The sequence below is a fragment of the Chrysemys picta genome, chromosome 3 (genome assembly GCF_011386835.1).
Source record: "Chrysemys picta bellii isolate R12L10 chromosome 3, ASM1138683v2, whole genome shotgun sequence".
In the NCBI taxonomy this organism is placed as follows: Eukaryota; Metazoa; Chordata; order Testudines; family Emydidae; genus Chrysemys; species Chrysemys picta.
In genome coordinates, this window is record NC_088793.1 from 90,955,286 (window position 1) to 90,982,055 (window position 26,770).

The 26,770-nt window shown below is 41.2% G+C and overlaps 1 protein-coding gene across 2 annotated transcripts in view; it reads left to right on the forward strand.

Moving 5' to 3' along the window:
• Nucleotides 1–26,770, forward strand: part of DCBLD1 (discoidin, CUB and LCCL domain containing 1) — a 75,103-nt gene that overhangs the window by 8,955 nt on the left and 39,378 nt on the right. For both annotated transcript variants that reach the window (XM_008175869.4, XM_008175863.4), the window contains exon 2: nucleotides 17,024–17,236. In XM_008175869.4, coding sequence (XP_008174091.1) covers nucleotides 17,024–17,236 — 213 coding nt within the window. The remainder of the gene's footprint in view (nucleotides 1–17,023; nucleotides 17,237–26,770) is intronic.

Here is a 26,770-nt window from a genome sequence, read left to right on the forward strand (position 1 = left end):
GGGTTCTATAGCCATATAAATAAGAAGAAAGCAAGGAAAGAAGAAGTGGCACTGCTAACCACTAAAGATGGGGTGGAGATTAAAGATAATCAAGGCATGGCCCATCACCTAAACAAATTCTTTGCCTCAGTTTTTAATGAGGCTAATGAGGAGCTTAGAGGTAGTGGCAGGGTGGCTAATGGGAACAAGAATATGAGGTAGAAATCTCCACATGCGAGGTGGAAGTCAAACTCAAACAGCTTAATGGGACTAAATCAGGGGGCGTCCTGGATAATCTCCATCCAAGAATATTAAAGGAACTGGCACATGATATTGCAAGCCCAATAGCAAGGATTTTTAATGAATCTGTAAACATGGGGGTTGTACCATATGACTAGAGAAAATGCTAATAGTTCCTATATTTAAAGGAGAAGAAAAGTGATCTGGGAAACTACAGGCCTGTTTATTTGACAATTGTATGCAAGGTCTTGGAAAAAATTTTGAAAGAGGAAGTAGTTAAGGACATAAATTTGAACAGTAATTGGGATAAAATACAGCATGGTTTTACAAAAGATAGATCATGCCAGACCAACCTGATCTTCTTTGAGAAGATACCTGATTTTTTTAGACAAAGGAAATATTGTAGATCTAATATACTTGCATTTTAGTAAGGCATTTGATACAGTTCCACCTGGGAAATTAGTTAAATTGGACAAGGTAGGGATTAATATGAGAATTGAAAGGTGGATAAGGAACTGGTTAAAGGGGAGACTACAACGGGTCATAATGAAAGGTGAACTGGCAGGCTGGAAGGAGGTTATCAGTGGAGTTCTTGAGGGATCGGTCTTGGGACCAATCTTATTTAACATTTTTATTACTGACCTTGTCACAAAAAGTGGGAGTGTGCTAATAAAATTTCTGGATGACACACAGTTGGGCGGTAGTGTCAATATGGAGGAGGACCGGAATATCGTACAAGATTATCTGGATGACCGTGTAAACTGGAGTAATAGAAATCGGAAGAAATTTAATAGTGCAGTGTGTATGGTCATGCACTTAAGGACTAACAACAAGAATTTTTGCTATAAAGTGGGGATGTATCAATTGGAAATGACAAAGGAGGAGAAAGACCTGGGTGTATTGGTTGCTCACGGGATGACTATGAGCTGCCAATGTGATGAGGCTGTGAAAAAGGTTAATGCAGTCCTAGCATGTATCAGGCAAGGTATTTCCAATAGAGACAGGGAAGTGTTAGTACCATTATACAAGGCACTGGTGAGACCTTATCTGGACTACTGTGTGCAATTGTGGTCTCCCAGGTTTAAGAAAGATGAATTCAAACTGGAACAGGTGCAGAGAAGGGCTACTAAGATGATTGGAGGAATGGAAAACCTACCTTACGAGAGGAGACTCAAAGAGCTTGGCTTGTTTAGCCTAACCAAATGAAGCCTGAGGGGAGATATGATTGCTCTCTATAAATACATCAGCAGGATAAATACCAGGGAGGGAGAGGAATTATTTAAGTTAAGTACCAATGTTGACACAAGAACAAATGGATATAAACTGGCCATCAACAAGTTTAGGTTTGAAATTAGATGAAGGTTTCTAACCATCAGAGGAGTGGAATTCTGGAGCAGCCTTCCAAGGGAAGTAGTGGGGGCAAAAAACCTAACTGGCTTCAAGACTGAGCTTGATAGGTTTATGGAGGGGATGGTGTGATGAGACTGCCTACAATGGCATGCAGCTGATCTGCAACTGATAGCAGCAAACATCTCCAATAGCCGGTGATGGGACACTAGATGGGGAGGGCTCTGAGTTACTACAGAGAATTTTTTCCCAGGTGTCTGGCTGGTGGGTCTTGCTCACATGCTTAGCGTCTAACTGGTCATGATATTTGGGGTCGGGAAGGAATTTCCCCCCAGGTCAGATTAGCAGAGACCCAGGGGGATTTTTTTGCCTTCCTCTGCAGCATGGGGCATGGATCATTTGCAGGTTTAAACTAGTGTAAATGGTGGATCCTCTGTAACTTGAAGTCTTTAAACCATGATTTGAGGACTTTAGTAACTCAGCCAGAGGTTAGGGGTCTATTACAGGAGTGGGTGGGTGAGGTTCTGTGGTCTGCAATATGCAGGAGATCAGACTAGATGATCATGATGGTACCTTCTGACCTTAAAATCTGTGACTCTATGATTGTCCCTTCCCCTTTTAGGTCACAACACTAACTTTTTCCCCACCCAGTTTAACTCGTAATGTTCTTAGGATAGGGATTTTGTTTTACAGATGGCCACCTTTAAGGCAATATACGCAATTTAATAAAATCATACTTTTTCACATATTGTGTAATTGAAGGAGAATAAGACTGCCTCTGTATGGAAGATAAACATGTACAATTAGTTTTGATCAGTGATAAACTATTGAAAAGATACTAAAAGGAAATAACACCATCATTTGTAGGTATTTGAGAGTTAGTGGGTGTTGTAAGCACTAGCTTGAGTCTGTAAAGGCTTAGGTTCAAGACTAGCTTTGTTACAGTTATGCTCTTATTGAATGCTCTCCCATGACACAACTTGTCAAATCAGAAAACTTTGCACAAACTTCAAACAAGCAAACAAAAACACTTTCCATTGAATTCAGTAGGAACAGAATTGGGCCCCAAACTATCTATTACAACAACAACAACAAAAATAACTTTGCATAATTTCTTCAAATATAGCCAGCACACAACTTTTCAGGAAGACTTAACTAGAGAGACAAACATCAGAGAAGACAGTTTCATGTCAGGGTAATTTTTAATGTCCTTTAAATGAATGTATTTCAGACTATGCAGAAGTGTTCTTTTTGCCTTCACAGTAAATCTGGGAATGTTCAGACCAAATCAGTTTTCCAAGCTAAAGTTACAAGGTGTTAAAATAGGCCTTTGTGTTGGAAGTTCCATGCGGGTTCTTGCCTTGGAATCTCTGTTCTCCATTCTGTATGCTAATGGAGATGCCTCCTTGTTCCATCTTCGATGTAAATGAGGCTAGGGGAGTTTCCCTAATCCTGTCATCCTTATTCCAGGGGTTTAGGTGTGTCTCCCACCGCCTTTTCATTGCTTTTTGTAAGTCTTTCTTCTGATCGGTTTTGATTCAAGCAGAAGCTGGGGGGGGGGGGGGGGGAGGGAAAGGTTTTTCGTGAGTCAGGCTGGGTACTGTGCCCTGGTTCCCCAAGAACACAGAGCTGCTAGGTAACACCCCCCCAGCGGTGTAAGTTACCCTGAGCTAAGCGCTAGTGTGGACAGTGCTACATCAGTGGGAGAGCTTCTCCCGCTGACATAGGGTACCGTCTATCATGGAGGTGGATTTATTAATGCCAGTGGGAGAGCTGTCTCATGTTGGCATAGAGCGTCTTCACCAGACGCATTACAGCGGCACAAGTGCATCGGTGCAGCTGAGCCACTGTAGCGTGTCTAGTGTAAACTAGGCTTTACTTACAACACTCCTGTTAATACACCCCAGAATTTTATTAGCCTTTTTGGCAACTGCATCCCATTGTTGTACTACCACCTAGCCAGTTATGCTCCATTTTGTAGTTTTGTGTGATTTTTTTTTTCCTTCCTAAATGCAAAGTACTTCACTTATCTTTGTTGAATTCAGACCAGTTCTCCAATTTGTCAAGGTCCTTCTGAATTCTAATCCGGTCCTCAAAAGGGCTTGCAACTCTTTCCCAGCATTGTGTAATTTTCAGATTTTTATAAGCATACTGTCCACTCCATTATCCAGGTTATTAATGAAAATGTGTTGAATAGTACCAGAACCAGGACAGGTCCCCGCAGGACCCCGTTGCATGTGTCATCCCAGTTTGATAGCAAACCATTGATAATTGAGTATGGTCTTTCAACCAGTTGTGCACCCATCTTATAGTGATCTGATCGAGACAGTGTTTCCCTAGTTTGCTTATGAGAATGTCATGTGGGTTGGTGTCTAAAGCATTATTAAAATCAAGATATGTTACGTCTACTGCCTCCTCCCATCCACTATGCCAGTAACCCTATCAAAGAAGAAAACTAGGCAAGATTTGTTGATCTGGCATGATTTGTTCTTGACAAATCCATGTTGTCTATTAATTATTCTATTTATCTTCTAGGTGCTTATTGATTGTATAAAAATTGTTACAGTATCTTTCAAGGTATCGAAGATAGGCTGACTTGTCTATAATTCCCCAGGAACTATTTATTCTCCTTTTTTAAAGATAGGTACTATGTTTGCCCTTCTCTAGTCCTCTGGGACTTCACCTGTCCTTCATGAATTCTCGAAGATAATTGCAAACTGTTTTAAGATTTGCTTCACCTATTTCCTTGAGTACCCTCGGGTGAATTTCATCAGGTCCTGCTGACTTGAATACATCTAACTTAGCTGAATATTCTTTAACCTGTTTTTTCTCTATTCTGGATTGTGTTCCTTCCCCCTTGTTGTTAATTTTGTTTAAGCATCTGGTCGCAATTACCCTTTTTAGTGAAGACTGAAACAAAATAGGCATTAAATACCTGTCATCAATTATTAGCTCTCCTTCCCTGCTGCATTTTCCTTCACCTTTCTCTTGCTCCTAATGTATTTACAGAACCTCTTCCTATTGCCCTTTATGTCCCTTGTCAAGTGTAACTCATTTTGTGCCTTAACCTTTCTGATTTTGTCTCTGCATGCTTGCACTGTTCTGTTGTATTCATCCTTAGCAAACTGTCCATGTTTCAACTTTTTGTTGGATTCCTTTTTGATTTTCAGGTCATTAAAGAGCTGCAGGTGGAGCTATGTTGGCCTTTTGCTATCTTTCCTTTGCATCAGAATGCTTTGCCATTGTGCCTTTAGTATTGTCCCTTTGGGAAACTGTCAGCTCTCCTGAACTCCTTTATCCCTTAGGTTTTCTTTCCATAGGACCTTACCTACCAGTTCTGTGTTTATTAAAGTTTGTTATGCTTCCGGGTTCTGATTTGCCCTCTTTACTTCCACTGGCCATTTTCTTTTTCCCCCTTTTCCATTATGGGTGTCTGTCTTACAAAGACTTTCTTGCTGCTCAGACTTCTGATCAACTTTCATATGTCATCTTAAAAAGGCCATTGTGAGTGTATGGGTGGGAGTGCTGATTTTGGAATTTTTTTTCCACCAGGGTATTTTACTTTATTTCTAGTCTGAATTTGTCTCCCACAATCCTGCCTGGAAATTAAAGTACAAGTGTTTTAGCGGTGTGGATAATTAACCATTGGAACAGTTTACCTAGGCACAAGGTGGATTTTCTGTCACTTGAATTCTTTAAAACCAGGCTGGATATTTTTCTAAAAGGTACCCTGTAGTTCAGTGGTCACCAATCTCTGCCAGTCGATCGTAGTCTCCGGCCGCTAAAAGTCCAGCGGCACAGCAGAGCTAAGGCAGGCTTCCTGTGTGCCCTGGCTGCACGCAGCTCCTGGAAGTGGCCAGCACATCCCTGCATAGGGGAGTGGCGGGGTCTCCATGCACTGCTCCTGCCTGTAGGCACTGCCCCCACAGCTCCCATTGGCCAAGAACGGGGAACTGCGGTCAATGGGAGCTGCAGGGGCGGTGCCTACAGTGTGCGGAGCAACTTTCCCTTCCCCTAGGGCCTGCAGGGATATGCCAGCAGCTTTCAGGAGTGTCACGGGGCAGGCAAGGAGTCTGCCTTAGCCCTGCTGCACCGCCCACTGGGAGCCGCATAAGGTAAGCGCTGCCCAGTGGGAGCCCGCACCTCTCCCACACCCCAACCCTCTGCCCCAGGCCTTAGCCCCCTCCTGGAGCCAGCACCCCAAACTGTCTCCTGCACCCCAAACTCCTGCCCCATCTCTGAGCTCCCCCCCCCCCCGGAGTCAGCACCAAACCCCTTGCACCCCGAACTCCCTCCTGCACCCAAACTTCCTCCCAAAGCTTGCACGCTTCATCCCCTCCTGCACCCCTGCCCCAGGCTCAGCCCGGAGCCTCCTCCCACACTCTGAACCCCTCGGCCCCAGTCCAGAGCCCGCACCCCAACACCCTGCCCCTAGCATGGTGAAAGTGAGTGAGGATAGGGGAGAGCGAGCGATGGAGGGTGGGGGGATGGAGTGAGGGGGACAGGACCTTGGGGAAGGGGCGGGGTAGATCCTGTGTTGCACTTAAATTCAAAAAGTGATCTTGTGCTTAAAAAGGTTGGAGACCACTGCTATAGCTCCAACCAGATGTTAGAAGCTTGATGCAGAAATCACTGAGTGAGGTTTCATGGCCTGTTTTGCAGGAGGTGAGGCTAGATGATGATAATGGCCCCTTCTGTCTTTAAAAATCTATTACTTAATTTTTCAAAGGTGACCAGTAATTTTGGGTGGGACAGGTTTTTGGTTACAAAATTTAAGACACTTTAAAGGACCCTGATTTTCAGAAAGTGCTGAGCACCCACACTGTGAAAATCATACCCCTGGTGACTTCTGAAAATTAAGTCCCTATGTTTTCTTGTAAAAATAAAATAAAGGATTATGACTTAACTGAGGTGTATCCAAACTCAAGAAGAGTAAAGCGAGAACTGCTCAGACTTTCCTATATGCCGTGTTCCGTAACACGAAAACAAGAGGTCAGTTGGTAACATCGATGGCCAATAAATTCAGAAAAAATAAAAGGAAATCTATGGAATCACAGTAGCAATACCACAGAGAAAGTTGCATGAAACATTCCATTCTATTTGTTACCCCTTTCACAGCATTTGCAAATTCCTTTTGGCTTCAAGTTTCTCATACTATCTCCTATCAGAGCAGAAAAGAGTGGGCAAGTGAAAGCTTTAAGAAATGTGCATTTCATATGAAGCACTACAATGTTGATTTTGATGCTCTAGGAGTAGTCATTGATGCTCTACTTCAATTTTCTTAAATTAAAAATGTCTGCAACATCCAATAGCTCCCAGACATAGCCATGATAACCATAAGAGGGAATGTCTCATATTCTTTTAAGATCCCACAACAATGGGTGCCACGAAAGCTATCGTACAAATACTGAAGAAGGGTGTTTCCAGTTTGTCCACAATCCTCCAATTCAGAAACACGCCTTACAGCTTTGACCATCTTTGCATTTGAACCATTCAGCTTTCCATTTAAACTGCAGTATGCAGGGAAGCATTTATTACTGTCGAAGGATGACTGTAATTAGCCTGAAGAGGACTGACTGCTCCAAGATATGCTGACCCAAGGAAAGGATAAACAGGAATTTGTGTCTGGGGTGGCTAATGGCAGCTATTGCTCTTGTCATGATTCTATTAGTTTTATCCTGAGTCAGTTGGTGAGGCATGTCTTTGGGATCTTGCATAGGGGATTGTGTAACTTGCTTTGACAAAGGGAATGTGTTTTCTCTGTTGTCACAACTAACTTAAAATGGCACGTATTCACCTTTTCTTATAAGGTTGTTGCCTATATGACTGAAGTACCAGATAAGACCTTGTCTTAATCATTGTAACTGTCTGATTTATGTTATAACAACAAGGTTTATGTTGTATTTGTAAAATCAAAGTGCTAATAAAAGCTGCTTTCTCAGCAGGAAAATTAATAATTTTATAATAAAATGAAATTGCTTCTGTTGTAGTGATTTAAAAAGAGAGTTCACTTGATGTCAGACACAAGTTTTGTCTCACAAGCTCATGACTGCAGTACGTATAGGACAAATACCAGTGTTAAAAGTGGCATCTTTCTAATAATAAATTTGGTTGTAACTGTTAGCCCTGGGGACAATGAATAAAAAAAACACTTTTCCCTTAGCGTTTTTCTTTTATAGAGGACGTTGGCCTAGATGGTGACTTTGAAGAGCAAAGGCAGACCTGTGAGCATCCCCTGGAAGAAGAGCAGGGGAACTTGGAGGTGCCCCTTGAGGTGTCTTTTATAAGTTGTGCCTTAAAGCAAGCTGAGGCTTGGGGTGAGGATTCTCACTCCCGCGGGAATGATTCACAGGGGCAAAAGCTGTCTGCATGGATAGCTCCTGGCTCTGCTGGCTGACATTCCCCTAGCTGCCAGGCTTCTGCTGTGACCTGAATTGTTTCACTTCTTGATTTCCATACATAAATGAAGCTGGTCAGCTGGAGACAGTGCCACTGGTGGCATTCTTCCCTTTCTAAGTGGGCAGGAGGATGCCTGCAAATAGAGAATGTCCTTAGCATGTGTATGTGGAAGTGACACTTCCTGTCCATATAGTTTTTGACGAAGGGTCATTCACTCCAAATCTGTTATGGGTACAAAATCCCATGGGTTATAATGTTGGACTTCAGATTTGAATATGAGTTAGTGTAAATAAGATGAATCGTAAGGCTTTTTAAAACTGAACACCAGGTGTAAAGTTAATCCCCTGTTCTCCTCTCCCTTTCCACTTTAAAGAAATGTAATTTCTTATAAGTGGGACAATTTAATCCTTAAAAAAATTACTGCTTTTTTTTTTAAGTTTTAGAAGGGAAAATCTAAGTAAATAAAAACTTTATCACTGTAGTTTTTACCTCTATCCCAGGGCTTTTTCACAGGAGAGGGGATTTTTGGCATGGTGGAGGCTCTGCAGATGTCCATGGCAAGCTGACAAAAACAATGTTGTTTAGGTCACTGTGGAGAAATTGAGACTTTTGTGTGTATGGGTATAGAGATAATTTTTTAAACTGTTGAATTTTAAAATAATCCATGGAGAGCATCAAGGGAATCTTGGGAATACAGAGCATGTCTTTATTTTACTAAATGGGGAGCTTAAAAGTGGTAGACTGTCTTTCTTAGCTACTTGGTAGTGATGGCCAAGTTTACCTTGATGACTTCATATATGGCCCATCAGGAGCTGTTCTAATTGGGGCATCTACTGAGCTCTGTTTGTGAGATGGAATGGAAAAGAAAGCTAAGCCTGTAACAGATACCTAAAATTTGAATGTCATGGTGCTACATTGGGTCTATTTAAATAAGCTTCAGACTGGTTTGAAAAACTATTTCAGCTAGACTCTTGGTAAAAATTGGTGATTTATTGTGCTTCTGCTGTGGAACTAATTTAGGATCACTTGCTGCTTTCTCCTTACTACTCAAAGAGGGAGGTTATAGTAAATAATGTCTGAGAAAAGGGGAAAAGTACTAGTTTGTTTGACTTCCTGTTCCTATTTCTTCCTTTTGATATATCAGTAAGTAAACAGTTTGGTCTGACAAAACAATACACTACAATGATCCTTTGTTTCTCCTCCACCAAGCTGCTGCCTGTTCTTTGCTTTGGCAGCTAAGTGATTGCTGTGAGGAGCTGTTGGAGCATGTGGGTTAACATGTTTCCTGAGAACCGAATACAGCCAAATATGTGTGGATACAATTCAAAGAAAATACATTACAAGCAATTTATTTTTCCTTTCACAGCATGTCGCAAAGCAGAGGCTTCCCCTTTTAAAAGAGGATCTATGAAATTATACTAATTTAGAGGTCATTAATCACTTACCTGATGCTCTCTCTAATGATATTATACTTGCCTTTATTTTCATTTTTTAGTTAGGAACATTTTTAATAAAAAAAATAAGATCAGTGAAACTCTCGGATTTTGTGAAGGAGGTTGGAGCCATGCTACCATGAAGACTGTAGAGCTGGATTCCTGTCATTGGGCAGATCATGCATTACAAATTTATACACTTTTTTTCCACATATTGGACTCCCTGGGCCAGATCCTCACCTGGTGTAAATGGCATTCCATCAAAGTCAGTGGAGGTAGGTGAGTTTGCACCAGCTGAAGGTCCAGCACCAACTGTTTGAGTTTTCCAAACGCTGCCTTTTTGTAAATGAGTGATCTCATCCCAACTCCCTGGACAGCAAGCCCTCAGCAGGACTCCAGTTTTGTAGTGCCAAATGATGTAATGGAGTCTGGTTGTGAGCAAATGTAGTGTTCAGTGGTATCTTGGGCTCTATTGTTACCCTTCCTTTTCAATATGTATATGAGGTCATTAGGAGGTAATGAGAAGGTTAGGTTGTGGTGCATTCTATAAAATTTTAAACAGTTTAGATCCTGGATCCCTCAGAGATCACTCCTCTACCTGTGTGACACCAGAAAAGTCATATTTCAGCAACAGTACAGTTGCACAATCACTAAGCTACCGGTGAAGACAGAACTTGAGCATTTCTATCACTTTGTCATGAAAACCTGCTTTGACATGGTGGTTGCAGACAGCTGAACCAAGGGTGTGCTAGTGCTTATGCAGATGCTTTCATGGGTGCAGTTGCACTGTTGCTGGCCGTTGCTGAAGTAGATATATTTATTTTGCATGTGCTACTCCTTGGGGAATTCTGCACCAAAAAATATAAAAATTCTGCACACAATATTTTAAAATTCTGTATATTTTGTCAAAATAACCCAATATAATCACACTGGCTTCAATTGTTTTGGTAATTTATTTCAAAATGTCAACAAGTATGTCTGTAACAATGCAGACCAAAAAAAAAAAAAGATTCAGGGAATGTTTTTGACAAATAGTTTGCTTACTAGGCATATTAATACAGAACTTTGACTAATAATTCATTTAAACTACAATATGGAAATGTATTTCCAGCATGCCTCAGAAGCAGTGCAAGGGTTTGGGGGAGTCAGGGTAATGGAGGAGCTGAGGGAGAGGGAAGTAATTGCTGAGAAGGAGCCTGGGAGTGAACTTGGATGGGGTTGTGTGTGGGTAAGAGAAGGACAGGTTTTGGGGTGGGGAGAGGGATTGTTAGGGAGTTGGAAGCCCTCCCCCTCCATGCAGATCCTAGCTGACCCTTAGCCTCTCCCATTCAGTCAGGCACATCTGCCCCCTCCCCATGTGTCCCTGCGCCCCCTCCCCATGTGTCCCTGCACCCCCTCTCAGCCACCTCCCCCCATCACCATGTGGCCATGCACACCCACTCCCATTCAGCGCCCTCCCCAGTCTGTGCCCCCCACTAGCCCTTCTGACCCCCCCAGTCTGTGACAACTTCCCCCCCCCACAGCCCCATATGCCCAGCTCTGTCTCTACTCCTCCCTCCAATCCCCTGCCTCCTCACCTGACATTGAGGGCAGGATGCTGTGATGAATGCAGCCTCTCCTCCTCTATTGGCTGGTGAGCTGGCTGCCCTCTGTTCTGGCACTACAGCAGTCCCTGGTGGGCGAAAGGCATAATTGCAGTGCCTCTCTGGCAGAATGTATTTTCTGTGGAGAAAAAAAATCTGTGGGGAACATGAATTTTGTCCCGCAGGATTAATGTGCAGACAAGGTCTTCAAGGGAAGCAAATTCTGGCTATATTATTTTTTTCCACTATTGTATGAAGTTAGTGTGCCAGAGTGGAATATGTCTCTATCGATTTATGAACTACATTTTGTATTATGTGTGGCCAGAACATTGCATTGCATTTCAGACAGTGCCCTGGTTAAGGGAGGTGCTTACGACTTCATTGAAGGACCATCCTTGAGAAGCCATCAACTTTGAATGGCTTTCAGCTACGGGCCCATCCACATGGAATAATGTTTTTTTGACCTGGGCATGCAGGGGGTGGGAGCATGCATGCTTGAGGGATGAAGCTGGAACGTCTCAGTGGAGCACATGACAAAGAGACAGAGACTCTCCTTAAGAGTGTGGCACTGCTCTGAGCAGGACAATCCATCATCACCAGTCTGCTCAAAACAAGCAATTTTGGCTCGTTTAGGGGCAGTTGGGCTGGTGTTTTTAGGCAGTTGTGGCCCACAGGTTTTTCCAATTCTCTCGTGGGCACCCTCCCTCCCTTTTTTTTTTGAGACCCATAATGGTGTTTTTTGACACGAACCCCGCCTTCCGCTTATTTTTTCCGGGTTTTGTGGGTCTTCCCCGCTGCCCCCAGAGATACAGAAAAGGACTCTTCCCAGCCTGAAACACTGACAAACCTTGAACTCGCAGAAAGGAGTGAGCTCAGACTGTGACTCAGGACTCTTGTTATTTTCAAAGACATGTAACAAATGGTTTTACTAATGAAATTTCTGTGGTAAAGAAATTGCTTCACTAAGCCTGTGCACCTTGCTTTCCTGCCTTGTTTTCCGTAAAGGGGTTAAACTAGAAGGCCAGAGTGTCCTCAGCCTAGGTAGAGCTCCAGAGGAGCAAGTAAGTGACTGGGAGGCTCAGGTGGTCTAGAATGCTGATTTCAGAGTCAAGGGCAGATGGTTGTGGCACCCCATATCTCAAAGAAGGGCTCAGATGAAGAGCTAGAACCAGTGCTGGACTCTCCCCAGACCCAGATAGCTTGGAAGTATATGGGAGCCAATGACTGAGTCATCTCACAAAAGGCTGGTGACCATAGAATAGTACTGGGCCAGGTTGTAATAGTTGGCAGCATGGGAATGCAAGGTTCTGTCAAAGTAATGGCTCATTTTGCATGATGGTTAGCAATGACAATCATGAGATTTAAATAAAATGGTTTGTGTGGGGCTACTCAAATTTTCATCAAAACTTCTTGAAAAAAACAATTTCCCTTTGAAAAACATTTTTTTTTTTCAGACTGTATCTACTTTCCACAGAAAATGTCAAATTTTCATTTAAAAAAACCCAGTGCCCGAAAGCTTAAATATTTTGCTGCTGTGGAACTTCATGGGAGTTGTAGTTTGGTTGCATCATATCCCTATTCTCCTCCAATGGGCTTCCCAGATGGATATCTCCCATAACGCCATAGGGCCAGGGTCTCCCATGATGAGTTGCCTTTCCTCTCCAAGAGGGGAAACCATGAACACTATAGGAGATGCAGTCCAAGCAGGGAGCCTGGCTTACAGAGGAGATTGTGAGCAAGAGACACCAACTACAACTCCCGTGAGCAAAGAAGCAGCATTTCCAAAGCAGATTTTGGTGTTTTGCTGAAATATTTCCACTGAAGATCAAAATTTTACAACTTATACAAGTACAATATTTCGTTGTTTTTGTGTAAACTTTGTGCAGAAACCTCCAATTTTTGACCAGCTCTAGTTTTAGGTTCTCTGTCTTCTGGTTTCTGAGTATTTCAGGTGCTCTTTGTCACATTTTCAAGGTTTTCATCACCACCACAACTGAATCCAAGTATTGCAGCCCACGAGAGACTAGACTAATGTGCTACAGGCAGAGAATAGGCAGGACCAAGCTGCACCAGTGGCAGAGGCTCCTGCAATGGCATAGAAATGATTAAGTGAGAGACACCCAGTTAATTTTGGCAAGTGACCTGCACCCACACGCCACAGAGGAAGGTGGGGGAAAAAACAAGGTTGCTGCCAGTCGGACCTGGGGGAAAATTGTTTCCCAACTGCACATATGGTGATCAGTTAGACGCTGAAAACATGAACAAGAGCCCGCCAGCCAAGCACCTGACAGAGAGACTGCTTGGTGCCACCCCAGAGCACAGGCCATCCCATTCACTGTCCAACAATGAGCATCTCCGAAGACATTAGGCCTGCTTAGTTTACCGTCAGGGTATGATAACCATATAGGTAAGATAGACATGGGTAGACTCTTGTTTTTAAAATCCTTTTTCTCTAAATGTTTGTTCCTACTGTGAAAATAAACAATAGTTTAAGATAGCTGTCTGAGCATGATCTAAACCATTTGTCCCAGACTCCCAAAGAAAAGGACCATGGGGGCTGAACTCAGTTAGACTTGCAGATAAGCACAGTTGATACACCAGGAACTGTAGCCCAAAGCCCACTCAGAGAGAGAGAGAGAGAAAATTGTGGAATTTCACCCAGGATAGGTCAAGACACGAAGCCAGAGACCTGAAAGGGTGGATTCAGATACACAAGAAAGAGGTCAAAGGTGCAGCTAGTCCAGTAACCATGACAAGTCCTGCGAAGAGAAACTGTCTAGGAGATTTAATGAATTGGTGAAGTCCCATTGTCCCCTGGCCCTTGCTTTCTGAGATCTGTTGGTTCTAGAGCCAAAGGTAAAGTGGAGTTGCCAATACCTTGCATCGCTGTGGTATGTTTTCCTTCCCCTCAGATTGCCTAGTGCATTTTTCACCACAGAGGCCCTCTGATTTACTGCAGTATAACACAGATCAGAATGTAACCCAGTAGAGCCAACAGCAATTTGATGTTATTGGGACCTTTTATGTTTCTTGAGTTTTAGTGATTTGTGCTCCACAACATTAAGTTGTATTTGTTCAATTTTTTGCATTTAATTTCCTCAATTTTTGTTTTGTTTTATTTTTTATTTTTAAAGAAACAAAGAAAAGGGAAACAGAATCCCAGAGCTTTTCAGCAGTCAGAACTTAAAATCTCCACTAACTAAACCAATGGAATTTTGACAATTCCTGGCTCTGGGGTATATTGACATTCTTTAGGTGCACTGGCATGTGTATTGAACACTAAGATAACCTTAAGCACATGATCTATAGAAATACATGGCTTTAACATTAAGTGATTATTTTTGCACACATATGAAATGAATTTAAATGATCAAATCTAATTAAAACCAAATTATTTCAAATCTGATAATGGCAATACACCTCACTGAGCACTAGTTGCATACCAATCCTCTGATTATGCCAATGGATTTATGTGCATGAAACCAGGTTCAAGTCAATATTTAACTATATCTTGGTAACTGTAATGGAGGACACTGGGATATCTACCCACAGTGCATCGCACCTTTATCCGTAACACTGTGCTGCTGTGTGGACAGCATTGTAATATGACTGTTATAAATGACATATAGTGTGAATGTTCTCTTCCAAAATAGCTTTTTTGATTGTACTAATAAATTCTACATCAGTGCAACTTCTGCTTCTAGACAAGGCTGTGCTTACCAATAGATGTTGCTACCGAGTGATAGCTATATTTATTATTGCTAGGCAGGGGTAGCACCACTAACGGCAACAACCTGCTCAAAAACCTCAGTTGTTTATCCTTACCATTTGCCTGTAACATCAAAAGTAAATAAAGCCACGATAACAAAGGGACTTTTTAGTGTGTGTTTTTTCCAATAGTGTGAACAGTAGGGATTAGAATTGCATTTTAATGGAATTTGGTTTTATAGTGGTAGGAGTCTGAATTTTCATTTTCTGTTCATCTTTTTCCAAACACAAGCTAGTAATGATAATAAAGCTTTAAAATAAGTGCTGCTTTCTGTGAAAAGTGTGTGTGTGATGCATTGAATGATGACACTGTAATTATACAGTATTGTGTAAAAGTTTGACAGGTTGGAGCTTGTCTTTGCAAATTATATCACCTTTTTTGTTGCCAACGTATCACACCTTCACCAGCGCTTCATTTTTATTTGCCATTTCACCCAAATGAGTTAAGTATTTTTCTCTAGTAGTTTAAAACAAAGGGGCATGACTGTTTGACCAAAGTAATCCAGTTTAAACTTCTGGATAATTAGTGTGAGAATCCCCAGCCATTCTGAATAATTATTGTTTTGTTAACAGTGATAGTAGTAGTTGTCATTTTAGCACTGATAATGAAAAATACTGTACTAGATACAAAGTGTGACAGACCCAGACCAGTGGGGTACAGGAGTCTGATAGAGGGCAAATATACTGGTCACTGGATGAGTAGTTTTCTGTTCCCTGAGTGACCAGAGCAGGGGCTGCACTAGAGTAATCAGGAACCTGCTAGAACCAGTTAAGGCAGGCAGGCTAATTAGGACACCTGGAGCCAATTAAGAAGATGCTTCTAGAATCAATTAAGGCAGGCTAATCAGGGCACCTGGGTTTTAAAAAGATGCTCACTTCAGTTTGTGGGGGGAGTGTGAGGAGCTGGGAGCAAGAGGTGCAAGGACCTAAGAGTGAGAGGGTGTGCTGCTGGAGGACTGAGGAGCGCAAGTGTTATCAGACACCAGGAGGAAGGTCCTGTGGTGAGAATAAGGAAGGTATTTGGAGGAGGCCATGGGGAAGTAGCCCAGGGAGTTGTAGCTGTCATGCAGCTGTTACAGGAGGCACTATAGACAGCTGCAGTCCACAGGGCCCTAGGCTGGAACCCGGAGTAGAGGGTGGGCCCGGGTTCCCCCCAAACCTCCCAATTGACCTGGACTGTGGGTTCTCCCAGAGGGGAAAGTCTCTCTGGGCTGTTCCCCAACCCACATGGTGAATCTCTGAGGCAAGAAAATCCGCCAATAAGCGCAGGACCCACCAAGATAGAGGAGGAACTTTGTCATAAAAGATAAAGACTATCTATGCCCCCAAGAGCTTAAAATCTGAGGACCTGACCCTGCAAGCACTTAGGCATGTGAGTAACTTTACTTACTCAAGAAGTTCCACTGATTTCACTGTGAAACCCAGAAGGTGCTTAAGGCTTTTAAAAATATGAACTTCAAACTATTGGTACACTTACTCTTATTCACACAGTGTATTGCTTCCTTAGTAATCTGAGTCTCTTTTCTATACCGATGCTTCCTTTCTTTCAACTAATGCTTTCTCTATTCAATCTCTGTCCTGCCCATTCTAACAGAGGTGGCTTGAATTTTCATTTGAACTTTCCAGTTGTCATACCTAATGCTGTAACTGACAGTTGTGCACCATCAGTGGCTTTAAACCATCCTGTAGTGCCTTTGCTCCATTGCCCACTCAGGGTGTGTGTTTTCTGTGTGCACATTGAATAAGAGGAGAGAAGAGAATAAACTTGACTATAATAGTGATGGTGTAGTGTGGGGTTAAATTCTCTGTGCTTTCACATACAGTCCAACTTCCTTCTCCCCCAGCAATACTGTGTATTGTATTTCTCTGAAACATGCAGTGGTAACTGGGAGAAAAATATTGATGGCGAAATCATGATAGCCAGATGCTACATTATGTGCTCGCATTCTCAGCAGGATTTGGCCCTAAAATAGAAAATCAGAATAAATTCATCTGTATGTGATTCCTTCAAACTTGAAACAGTAGTTTCTACAAATCTTGGTATCTTGATACACAGCAATCACATTCTCCCCCATGCCCCCTTCTTGTTTTAAAAGAAAGATGCTGTGACTCCATCAATTTTAAAATTACAAGGACTTCTGTATAATGGTGACTAAGCTGAGGAGGAGTAATACAAAATAAAATGCTTTATTTTTGAAACTGGTGAGTGACTATTGAAGCTTTATATATGTTGTTTTTTCTTCTTTTCTCTCTCACCTCTTCCACTGCAAACAGGGGATGGATGTGGACACATGGTTGTGTATCAAGACAGTGGCACTCTGGCATCCAAGAACTATCCTGGGACTTACCCCAACTATACAGTTTGTGAAAAGAAAATTCAAATACCTCAGGGAAAACGACTGATCTTAAAAATTGGAGACTTAGATATTGAATCCCAAAAATGTGAATCTAACTACCTTACCATTCTTAGCTCTTCAACAATACATGGTATGTATGAAAAATGGGTAAGATCATAAATTGTTAAAAGATTGTGGGTTTTAATTGAGTGTGATCAGAGAAAAAGTATGGGAATTGTTACCTTGTTTCCTTATCAGAAAAATCTTCCTGCATACTAGAGTATTCTGTTCTCTAGCATGTAAAGTGGTTGGTGTCTCACATATTGTAAGAAACATAGAAATATGACCATTCTGTACATACTATACAACTGCCTGGCCAAAGTGAATGTGCAACAAGTACTAGCATGTTCACTGACCGTTTTTGCCCCAAATATGTGAAATTTAACAATTATGAACTTTATATTGAAAGCATAAAGGGTTAGGCATTGCAAATGCTAACTGATCAGTCTCTGCTATTTCTCTGCTACACCCTTGTTGTATAGCAGCAATACAATTAAAATGAAATGCTTCGCTACTTCACTAAACAGAACTGAGATACCAATTGTAACTGATCGCTCTGCAATAAGTCTCAAAGGCTCTCATACCTGTGGCTAGGTAGGGTACATTTTTACTGCATTGTGGTAAAGGAAAGCCTGAAGCTAGGAGAAGGCGCCCAGGGGAGCCTGCAGTTGGCAGGGGACTTAGGAAGGAAAGACTGGACTAGAGAAGGAGTTAGGACTGGAACAAACCTTAATTAACAATAGATTTTGCTACCTCATAAGCTTTAGTACCCAAACTTTCATGAAAGCAGAAATGGCAAATGCTCGGCCAGCTTTCACTGAGGTAAAATAACTGGACTAGAAGTTAAGTTATGTATCCTGAATAGATACGTTAAAACTGCTTATTCAGAAGAGCTAGGATCCTCTCTGAGGATACCCCATGCCTCCCCCATATCAACTTTTCAAAACTGTAGTTGATGTTGAACCTTTGCACCCGTTCATCCTGTAGGAGGTAAATTACCTTTCATGTCAGTGTGACCACTTACAAAAGTCACTGCTTTTTATTCCGATGAAGGTGTGTGTAACTAGAAGGAACAGATACTACACATATAAGCTCTTATTATTAGATAAAATTTTACATAATTCTTCAACCAACAATCCTTATTTTATCTGTACTGTTTCCTCACCAGTATGTGCAACATTGGAAATTACTGATGGTTTGGAGTAGAGCAGTGGTTTTCAACCTGTGATCCATGGACCCTTGGGGGGGTCTGCAGACGATGTTTAAGATTTCCAAAGGGGTCTGCGCCTCCATTTAAAATTTTTTTAGGGGTCCACAAATGAAAAAAGGTTGACAACCATTGGAGTAGAAGGGAGAGGGAGAGTTAGATAAATTCTACTTGGAATGGTTGCTGTTTTTCAAGGTGAGCCTAGCGTAGTGCTTGTCTCAGTGAAGTGTGTGAATCTCTGGAGTTATAGATTCACAAGATATCTTGAGAGTAAAGAATGATGATTGCCTTTCATTCATGTGTGTGATAGAGCTATAATTCATCTGGTGCAATAAGATTTATCACAAATGGAGATAAAGATAATTATCGCCCTTCATGGATGAGTTATTGTTTTTAAAATAGAAAGTCTTCCCGAAGTGTCAAGAGTGATATGTTCATATCCAACACTTGCATAAATGCTGATCATGAGACTGTGTGAAAATATTTATGATGTGATGGTGGGAAGGGTTGATCAGGTTATTTCTGCAATTTTATTCACTTAAAGTATCTGGGAGTATCCAGCAACAAATTGTACAGGGAAGGTCATCATTGTTCCTTAGTCATTTCCACATAATCTCTAACCATGTCTCAGCCATCCCACCGCCCTCCCCTCACATGAGATGAAAGGAGGCTGTAATGGGGATGGAGTCTGGCTCCCAGCTGTTCCTGACATAGGAGCACCAAACTCCCTTACTCAAATATTGTCCCTTCTTTAAAAATATTAATCTGATTAATTTCCCCCCTTTTATCTAAAATACACTTTAAAACAAAGTCACCTGTAACTTGGTTACCAGTAACATACATCCAGCTATTTGATTATTGTATTTCTGAATATTTTTTCTTTGGTATAGCCTTGACTTATAATCAAAAGATTTTAATGAGAAAAGGGGGGGAGGAATATGTACATTATTTTAGAGGTGGAGAATAAGATGTAAATACTGGATAAAGTTCTAACCTTCTGTGCCTCCCCCCCCTTAAAAATGAAGAAAAGAAAAGAAAAAAAGCATCAGCCAAAAACATGACTCCAGGAGGCTCAGTTTTGCAGTTTTTTTCAGTCCATGGACACAGAAGAGTTGAGCATTATGCAATAAATTACCATATAGTAACTTTAACTATTCCCACATCCTTTTTCTAATTACATAATTGCTCATATAATTTACATTCTCAGTAACCAGCTGCACAGTCAGCAGCTTTCACTCATACCTAGGCAGGGTGGATTTGATTTGATTTAAATCACTAGTGGGGAAGACTCAATTTAATCATGGATTTCTACATAAAAGTGAATTCTTGTTGGTTGTTATAACTTAATACATATTCTTCACAACTCAGAGACAGATGTAGGTTTCATTTTTAGAAGGTGTACACTATACATTTTTAAAGTTTATTTATTTTGAAAACTTTTCAGATTAGTTTTACAGCTATATCAGAAAATGAATGGGTATTTCATTTACCAAAGGTAATTTTAAGTAGATAGTTTACCGCCCAATGACTTCATAAATATCTCCAGTTCAACAGGTTAGTGATTAATATTTGGAGGATTTTCTTGCCATGCTGTATTAGAAGGAAAACATCACCAGACAGACATTTAAATTGTTTTACTTAACTAAAACAACAACGTTATGTATTCTGGATTTTTTTCTTCAACAGCAAACATAATATTTTAACAAAACTTATGAATTTTTGAATTTAGTTAAACATTAAAGTTTTTTAAAATCAGGTTTGTTTTTGTTAAAATTGTTTTATCTAAAATAGTTAAATGACTTTTTTTTTTTTAAACAAAAATTAAATCAACTATGTCAGCCAGGTCAACGTGAGACACTTAAAATATTGGCTTCTGCAGCTAACTCAGTTGTCTTCACCTTCATTTTCCTGTTTGTTCATACTCTGGAAAAGAAAAACAAGCTTTCCTGCTTTTTCAGGTCCCAAACGATTTCTCAATTTGGAATGAATTAGTCCAAAGGAAGAAAATATTCTTGCTACGCTGGTAGAAGAAACTACTGCTGTTAAAAGTGAGATTATCACTTCAACAGTATCTGAATCCAAGTGCTTAAGTGACTTCCACCAGTTCACTGGTGTAACTTTCTTTAAAACATCAGCAAACATATATTACTTGAATGGTTCATCCTTAGCGCTGAAATTTATTATAGTTGGCATTATGGAGGGATGATTGCTGGATGTCCATGTCATAGCCAACTCCTCTTCTTCAGCAGTTAAGGATTGACCCTGGTACCGAGTATTGAGAATAATTGCAAGAAAATGAGTTGGAGATAGTGCTTGTCCCATTCGGTTTTTTGTTAATGCTTGTAATTTAACTCTGTCATTGCATATTTCCTTTTTTAAGGTCTCACTCAGTTCCTTCCAATTTTCAACAGCGTCAGCAATAAAACAGCTATTTCCCTGCATTTTGTTCAAGGCTACAGAAATAGGCTTCAGGGTACTTAGCATGTGTTCAACATTTCTCTTCAGCCCAATGTTGAGAACTTTAGCTGTGACAGTGCCATCTATTTTTTTTTTTTCTTCACGATTTTATTCACAAACTGTCATCAGATTAGGCTAGCTTTTGATACAGTGCTCAAAACAATCCACTACTGAGAGCCATCGCACATTTTGTGGGAGAGTTAGCTTGGTTCCTCCCACTTTTTTTTAGAGCAGCTGCTGCAAAGTGGTTGTCACGGAAGTAATTTGCAATTTCAACAGCATTAGCCTTTATTTCTGGAACACTGAAGTCTTTGGATAGGAGGTGCATCAAATGAGCACTGCAACCGTATGTTGTTAGCTTGGGATTCTCTTCTAAATAATTTCTTCTTATCTTGGATACATTTGCAGCATTGTCTGTGACCAAGCTGTGTCCTAGACATTTGAATTTTTTTTTGACAGTTTGTTACAGCTTTTACTGCTACTTCTTGTAAGTATTCTGCTGTGTGTTCATTTCCTGATGTATCAATTGTTTCTGTAAGGAAGACATTCCCTTCTTCTGTTGTCACACAAGCACATACAACAGGATCATTGTGAACATTGCTCCACCCATCAAGACTCAGGTTAACAATTTCACCCTCTAGACCAGGGGCGGGCAAACTTTTTGGCCTGAGGGCCACACCGGGTTTCTGAAATTGTATGGAGGGCCGGTTAGGGAGGCTGTGCCTCCCCAAACAGCCAGACATGGCCTGGCCCCCCCCCCTTATTTGACCCCACTCCCCTGCTTCTCACCCCCTGATGGCCCCCCGGGACTCCTACCCCATCAACCCCTCCCTGTCCTCTGACCGCCCCGGACCCTCCGCCCCTGACTGCCCCCTGCCATCCCATCCAACCCCTTCTCTCATATCCAACCACCTATTCTCCCTGACCACCCCCGGAAACCCTACCTCTGACTGCCCCCGCCGCCCCATCCACCCCCCCTCTCCCCCCGGGACCCCTGCCCCCATTCAATCCCCCTGATCCCTGCCCTCTGACTGCCCCAACTCCTATCCACACCCCCGCCCCCTGACCACCACCCCGAACTTTCCTGCCCTCTATCCAACCCCCCCTGCTCCTTGCCCTCTTACCACGCTGCCTAGAGCACTGGTGGCTGGCGGTGCTACAGCTGCGCAGTCCAGAGCACCAGGACAGGCAGCCATGCCGCCCAGCTGGAGCCAGCCACACCACCATGCAGCACAGAGCACCAGGTCAGGCCACGGCTCCGCAGCTGCACTGCCCAGAGCATTGCGCCAACGGTGCAGTGAGCTGAGGCTGCAGGGGAGGGGGAACAGCAGGGAAGGGGCCAGGGGCTAATCTCCTGACCCAGAAGCTCAGGGGCCGGGCAGGAGGGTCCTGCAGGCTGGATGTGGCCCGCAGGCCGTAGTTTGCCCACCTCTGCTCTAGACCTTTTGCACGCTGCCCAATTTCTCGTTGACACACTTTATCTATCAATTTGCCTAGGACATCTGCTCTGTTGGGTGGACTGTATCCTGGTGTTAATGACCGAACCATGTTAATGAAGTGCGGGCTCTCGATTGTATGGAAAGGAGAGTTTGTTGCATAAAAAAATAGGCAATTTTTTCATCAATTACCTCTTTTTGTAATCTGCTGATTCTTATCACAAACTTTTGCATGGTTGTTTCTGGATGATGAAGATTTTTTTTTTTTTCTTTTTGCTACAGGTGATATACTGTGGCTATGTGACATACATGATGTGACTGAAACACAATCATTGGCAGATAACTCTGAAACTATAGAAAATGATGGTGATCTTGAAGGTAGATAGTCTTCAGAATCCTGTATGTTGAGGATGGATTCTCCTAAACAAAATAAGTCAATGCAGTTATTTAATTATTATTTAGTATCTCATTGCATTCACTGACACTCAGTACTACTTTAAATGTGAAATTGTAACAGGAAGATCTGCCTATTTCAGCTATTTATTTTTGATCACAACTGCATCTAAAATGATGGTACTGTATAGTAACAACTATATTTTTTTGCTCAAACATGAGAATTCAAGAATAGTCCAGAAGGAAGATAGGCAGTCCTTAAGAAAGAAGTATGAAATAAAAAAGTTTATCAACCTGAAGATCCTGTATGTTCCTTTCATCCTCTTCAGCGCAGCTTCCTCCGGAGAAGGAACACTTCTCATGATGTTGTTTTATTCAGGCAACACTTTTGTTTCTACTGCCTGTTCCTCCTTTCTCACATTTATCTCCAGACTTCTTCTCCTTGTCCAGATCTATTCCTCCCCCACCAAGCTTCTATTCATTGAACTTTTTGAAACTTTGTACTTGTAGAGAGAGGTAAGGGATTGACTCTATGTACACAAATTTGCAGAGGGACAATAGAGTTGAGGTCTATTATTTCTCACCTCTATTTATATTTATATTTTTGCTGTTAACAAGCATGTTGTCTCTGGAGAGACATATCCAGTCTGAGAAGGCAAAACTAAGCATCTCTGATGGTATCTTCTAGACTGCGCACTGAGTCCCATTGGGTAGACCGAGAGATTAACCTAAATAATCTATACAGAAGCCCCTGAAGCCCCATAAGATTGGGTCCCTAATCCATGGACTATTGGAACTTATTTACAAAACTTTTCTTAAACATTACAGGAATATATTGTCTTCTATTTAGAATTAGAATTTATAATCCCTATTACACGATGAGATATCTTTTGAGCTATAATGTGTCTTAACCTATCTAAAGATAGTTTTAATTTTTTTCCTCAAAAAGCATTTTATCAAAAAAATCCAATTTAAAAAAAAATCTGATTTTTTTTTTTAAATCATTGATTTTTATCCACCCTGTACCTGAGTAAGCATGCTGTGAGTTTTGTAGGCACCATTTTTGGTGTTTACAGTGTGCACAGCTCATTGAATCCTTAAGTGTTAAGTTTGTGTGGTTTTTTTGTTTGTGTGTTTGGTTGTTGTGGTTTTTTTTGAATGCTTATCTTACTACTTGTACTTTTAAAAGATATTCAGAAAGGAATAAAGAGGGTTAACCCTGTGCTAAACAGAGTTGCAGCAGTTTAACTAAAAGTTTGATTTTATATCTATTTGGTTAAAACAGTGAAACTCTCTGTGTGGACGTTCTTAAATCAATTTAAATCTGGTTTATATCTGTGAGGCTTGCGTCAGTAAATTTATGGGTACAAATTCAAATATACAGGTGTCTACACAAATGTTTGCACCTGGTTAAATTGGTACAAAATCACACCTTTACTTAAACTGGGGCAACTTGTATGTAGACAAACCCTTAGAGTAAGTGCAAAGCCCCCCCCCCCCCTTTTTCCTATGTTTGAATCAGAACATTTCCATTAATGTAGGTAATATGGCTTAAAATATCCTTATTTTCAAATGGTGCAAGGTATTGCAGGTACAAAACCAACTTTCTATATAATATACAGATAAAAGGTGATGTTTTTTGCCAATAAAGGGTCTTGCTTTTGACCATTAAAATAGATTCCAAAATAAGTCAGTTCTTTGACTTTTTTTTTCCTCTTCATTTTTATGGATAAAAACAAGGCATTCTGTTGATAGAATATTATAGCAGAAATAGCAGCACTTCTGTAGTCTGTAGCTTAAGCTTTTCTTTGGGTTTTCATTCTAAACTCATATTTAACATTTTGAAACTTTCACATTTCAGGCTGAAATTTTCCATGCTTGGTTTCTGCCCTAAAATAAGTATTTATTTTTTAATGGAAATTTGAGCAAAAAGTGTATGGAATTCTATTGTATTTGAGAAATAATAATTGGAGACTATCATACATAGGTGGTCATGTTAATATTATTTATTTTATGGTAAAACCAAAGGGCCTAATCTGTGTACAAATCTAACAAAAAGGCAGTTGCTGCCTCCAAAGAACGTATTGCTTTTGTAATTATTGCTGAGATTTTTCTTAATGGAGTAGGGTGAGAGAGTGTTCCAAACTCTTGGTTTTTGTTTTTGTTTTTATCATGAGGCTCATGATAATTGGTTTTTTTCCCTTAATGCCTGGGCTCCTAGAGTCATGTGAATATGAGAATTTTTTTTTTTTTAATGGCAGTATCTAACTCTAATGGTTAGGAAGAAAAGCAACATATTTTCAAGCTTAAAGGCTTGGAGGGGTGGAAAGGGAAAATAAAACTAAACCAGAATGTAATAATGTATGTGGGGGTTGTTTTTAGTCTCATGATTTTTCAGGGTCTGTCTTGTTGTTTTTGAGTCATTGGGGTTGGCAGTACTGGATTTTCTAAAGCTCCTAAGTAATTTAGGAGCATAAATGCTTTTGAAAGTCATCTGCATGTTGTGAGCTTCTAAAACTGTCCTCTGAGATATCTGGGGCTGGCCACTGTTGGAGAAAAGATGCTGGACTAGATGGACCTAGGGTCTGATTCAGTATGGTAATTCACCTGTTCCTACGAAAGTTGGTGAGACTTACGCTCCAAAGTCACTTAAGAAATTTTGAAAAATCCAGTATTGCCAATCCCATATATTAAGAATAATTAAGTAGGCCCCAAAAGATTGTAAGTCTCCCTGACTTTCAAGGTTACTTGTTCTCCAGTTCTGAGTCACTTATGTGTTTTTGAAAGTGCTGCACCTCCCATCCCACTCCAAGAGCCCAGGATGGGCAATGTCTTGTTACACTGGTACTTAGCTTCAAATCAAGTATCAGCTGTTTCTGAGCCCTGAGTCCAGGTCTCTTCTCTGCATCCCTCAACATCATGTACTTCTACCCCTAGGCGATGTTTCCTTCTTTCCAAGTATATAAGATGTTGGCTTCAGGGATTTCTTTTTTTGCATGTATAATAATCAGTGATTCTGTAAATAGTGAAAACACATTTAATAGGAGTAATTTAAGACCAGTATTTTAAAATGTCATTTTTGTAATTGTTGAACGTTTAAAACAGAGAATCCAACAAGCTTTGATATGAACTAAAAATGCCAACATATGAAGGAAGTCTGAATGTACAAAATATGGTCCACGGTTCTGGTGAGCAAAGCTAGTGTGTTTTCATGATGTATGCAATAATAAGATGACAAGCCCCAAAGAGAAGTTTATTAAATTATTTCTTTTAATCGACAGAGTAGAACACCTGGATACTACAAAAATTGGAAGAGCGGGTATATAGTGTAGAGAATCCGTCAGAAACAAAATATTTTACAAAATACATCTAAGGCTTCCAGGTAAATTTCCCCTTAGTACAACTACAATTCCCCAATGGCAAAAACGATAACTGCCCCCATATATGTATGTCCCTCATACGTTAACCTTATAAGTAAATCATGATTCAGACTCCATAATTATCATCTTTTGTTGGGACTAAAGTACTAAAGCAGGGAATGCACCAGTTCATTTTTGAACTATTGATGTTCCATAGCCTAAAGGAAACTACTCTTCTATATAAATGAGTGGGTTTGAGGATTTATATTATGTGATTGATTTTTTTTTCCTGTTTCTCCTTTAATAAGTCTGTGACTCTAGGAGTTAAACAACAAAAACCCTAAATATAAGTACTGTATTTTCTGGCGTATAAGACTACTTTTTAACCCAGGAAAATCTTCTCAAAAGTCGGGGGTCGTCTTATACACCGGGTGTCGTCTTATAGGGCGGGTGCTGAAACTTCCGAGCCGGACTGGAGAATCTGCGGTCGCCGCATATGGTGGGGGGAGCTTAAAAACGGCCGCGGCCGCATCCCCACCCGATGACGAGGTGAGGGGGCGCCTCACCGGGAAGGTGTAAGTGAAGGGCGGAGCAAGCTGCAGGCGTCCGGGACGCCCGGGGTATGGAAAAAAGAGAGAGCGGCGCTGTGCCCAGAAAAACACGCCTCTTTCACCCGTCTGGCCCGCCCTTGTATCCTATTACCGTACCTCCTTCTCTGCCTCTCAGATCTCGCTCCTGAGGACTGCAGTGAAGCGGCACAGGCGCGCATGTGC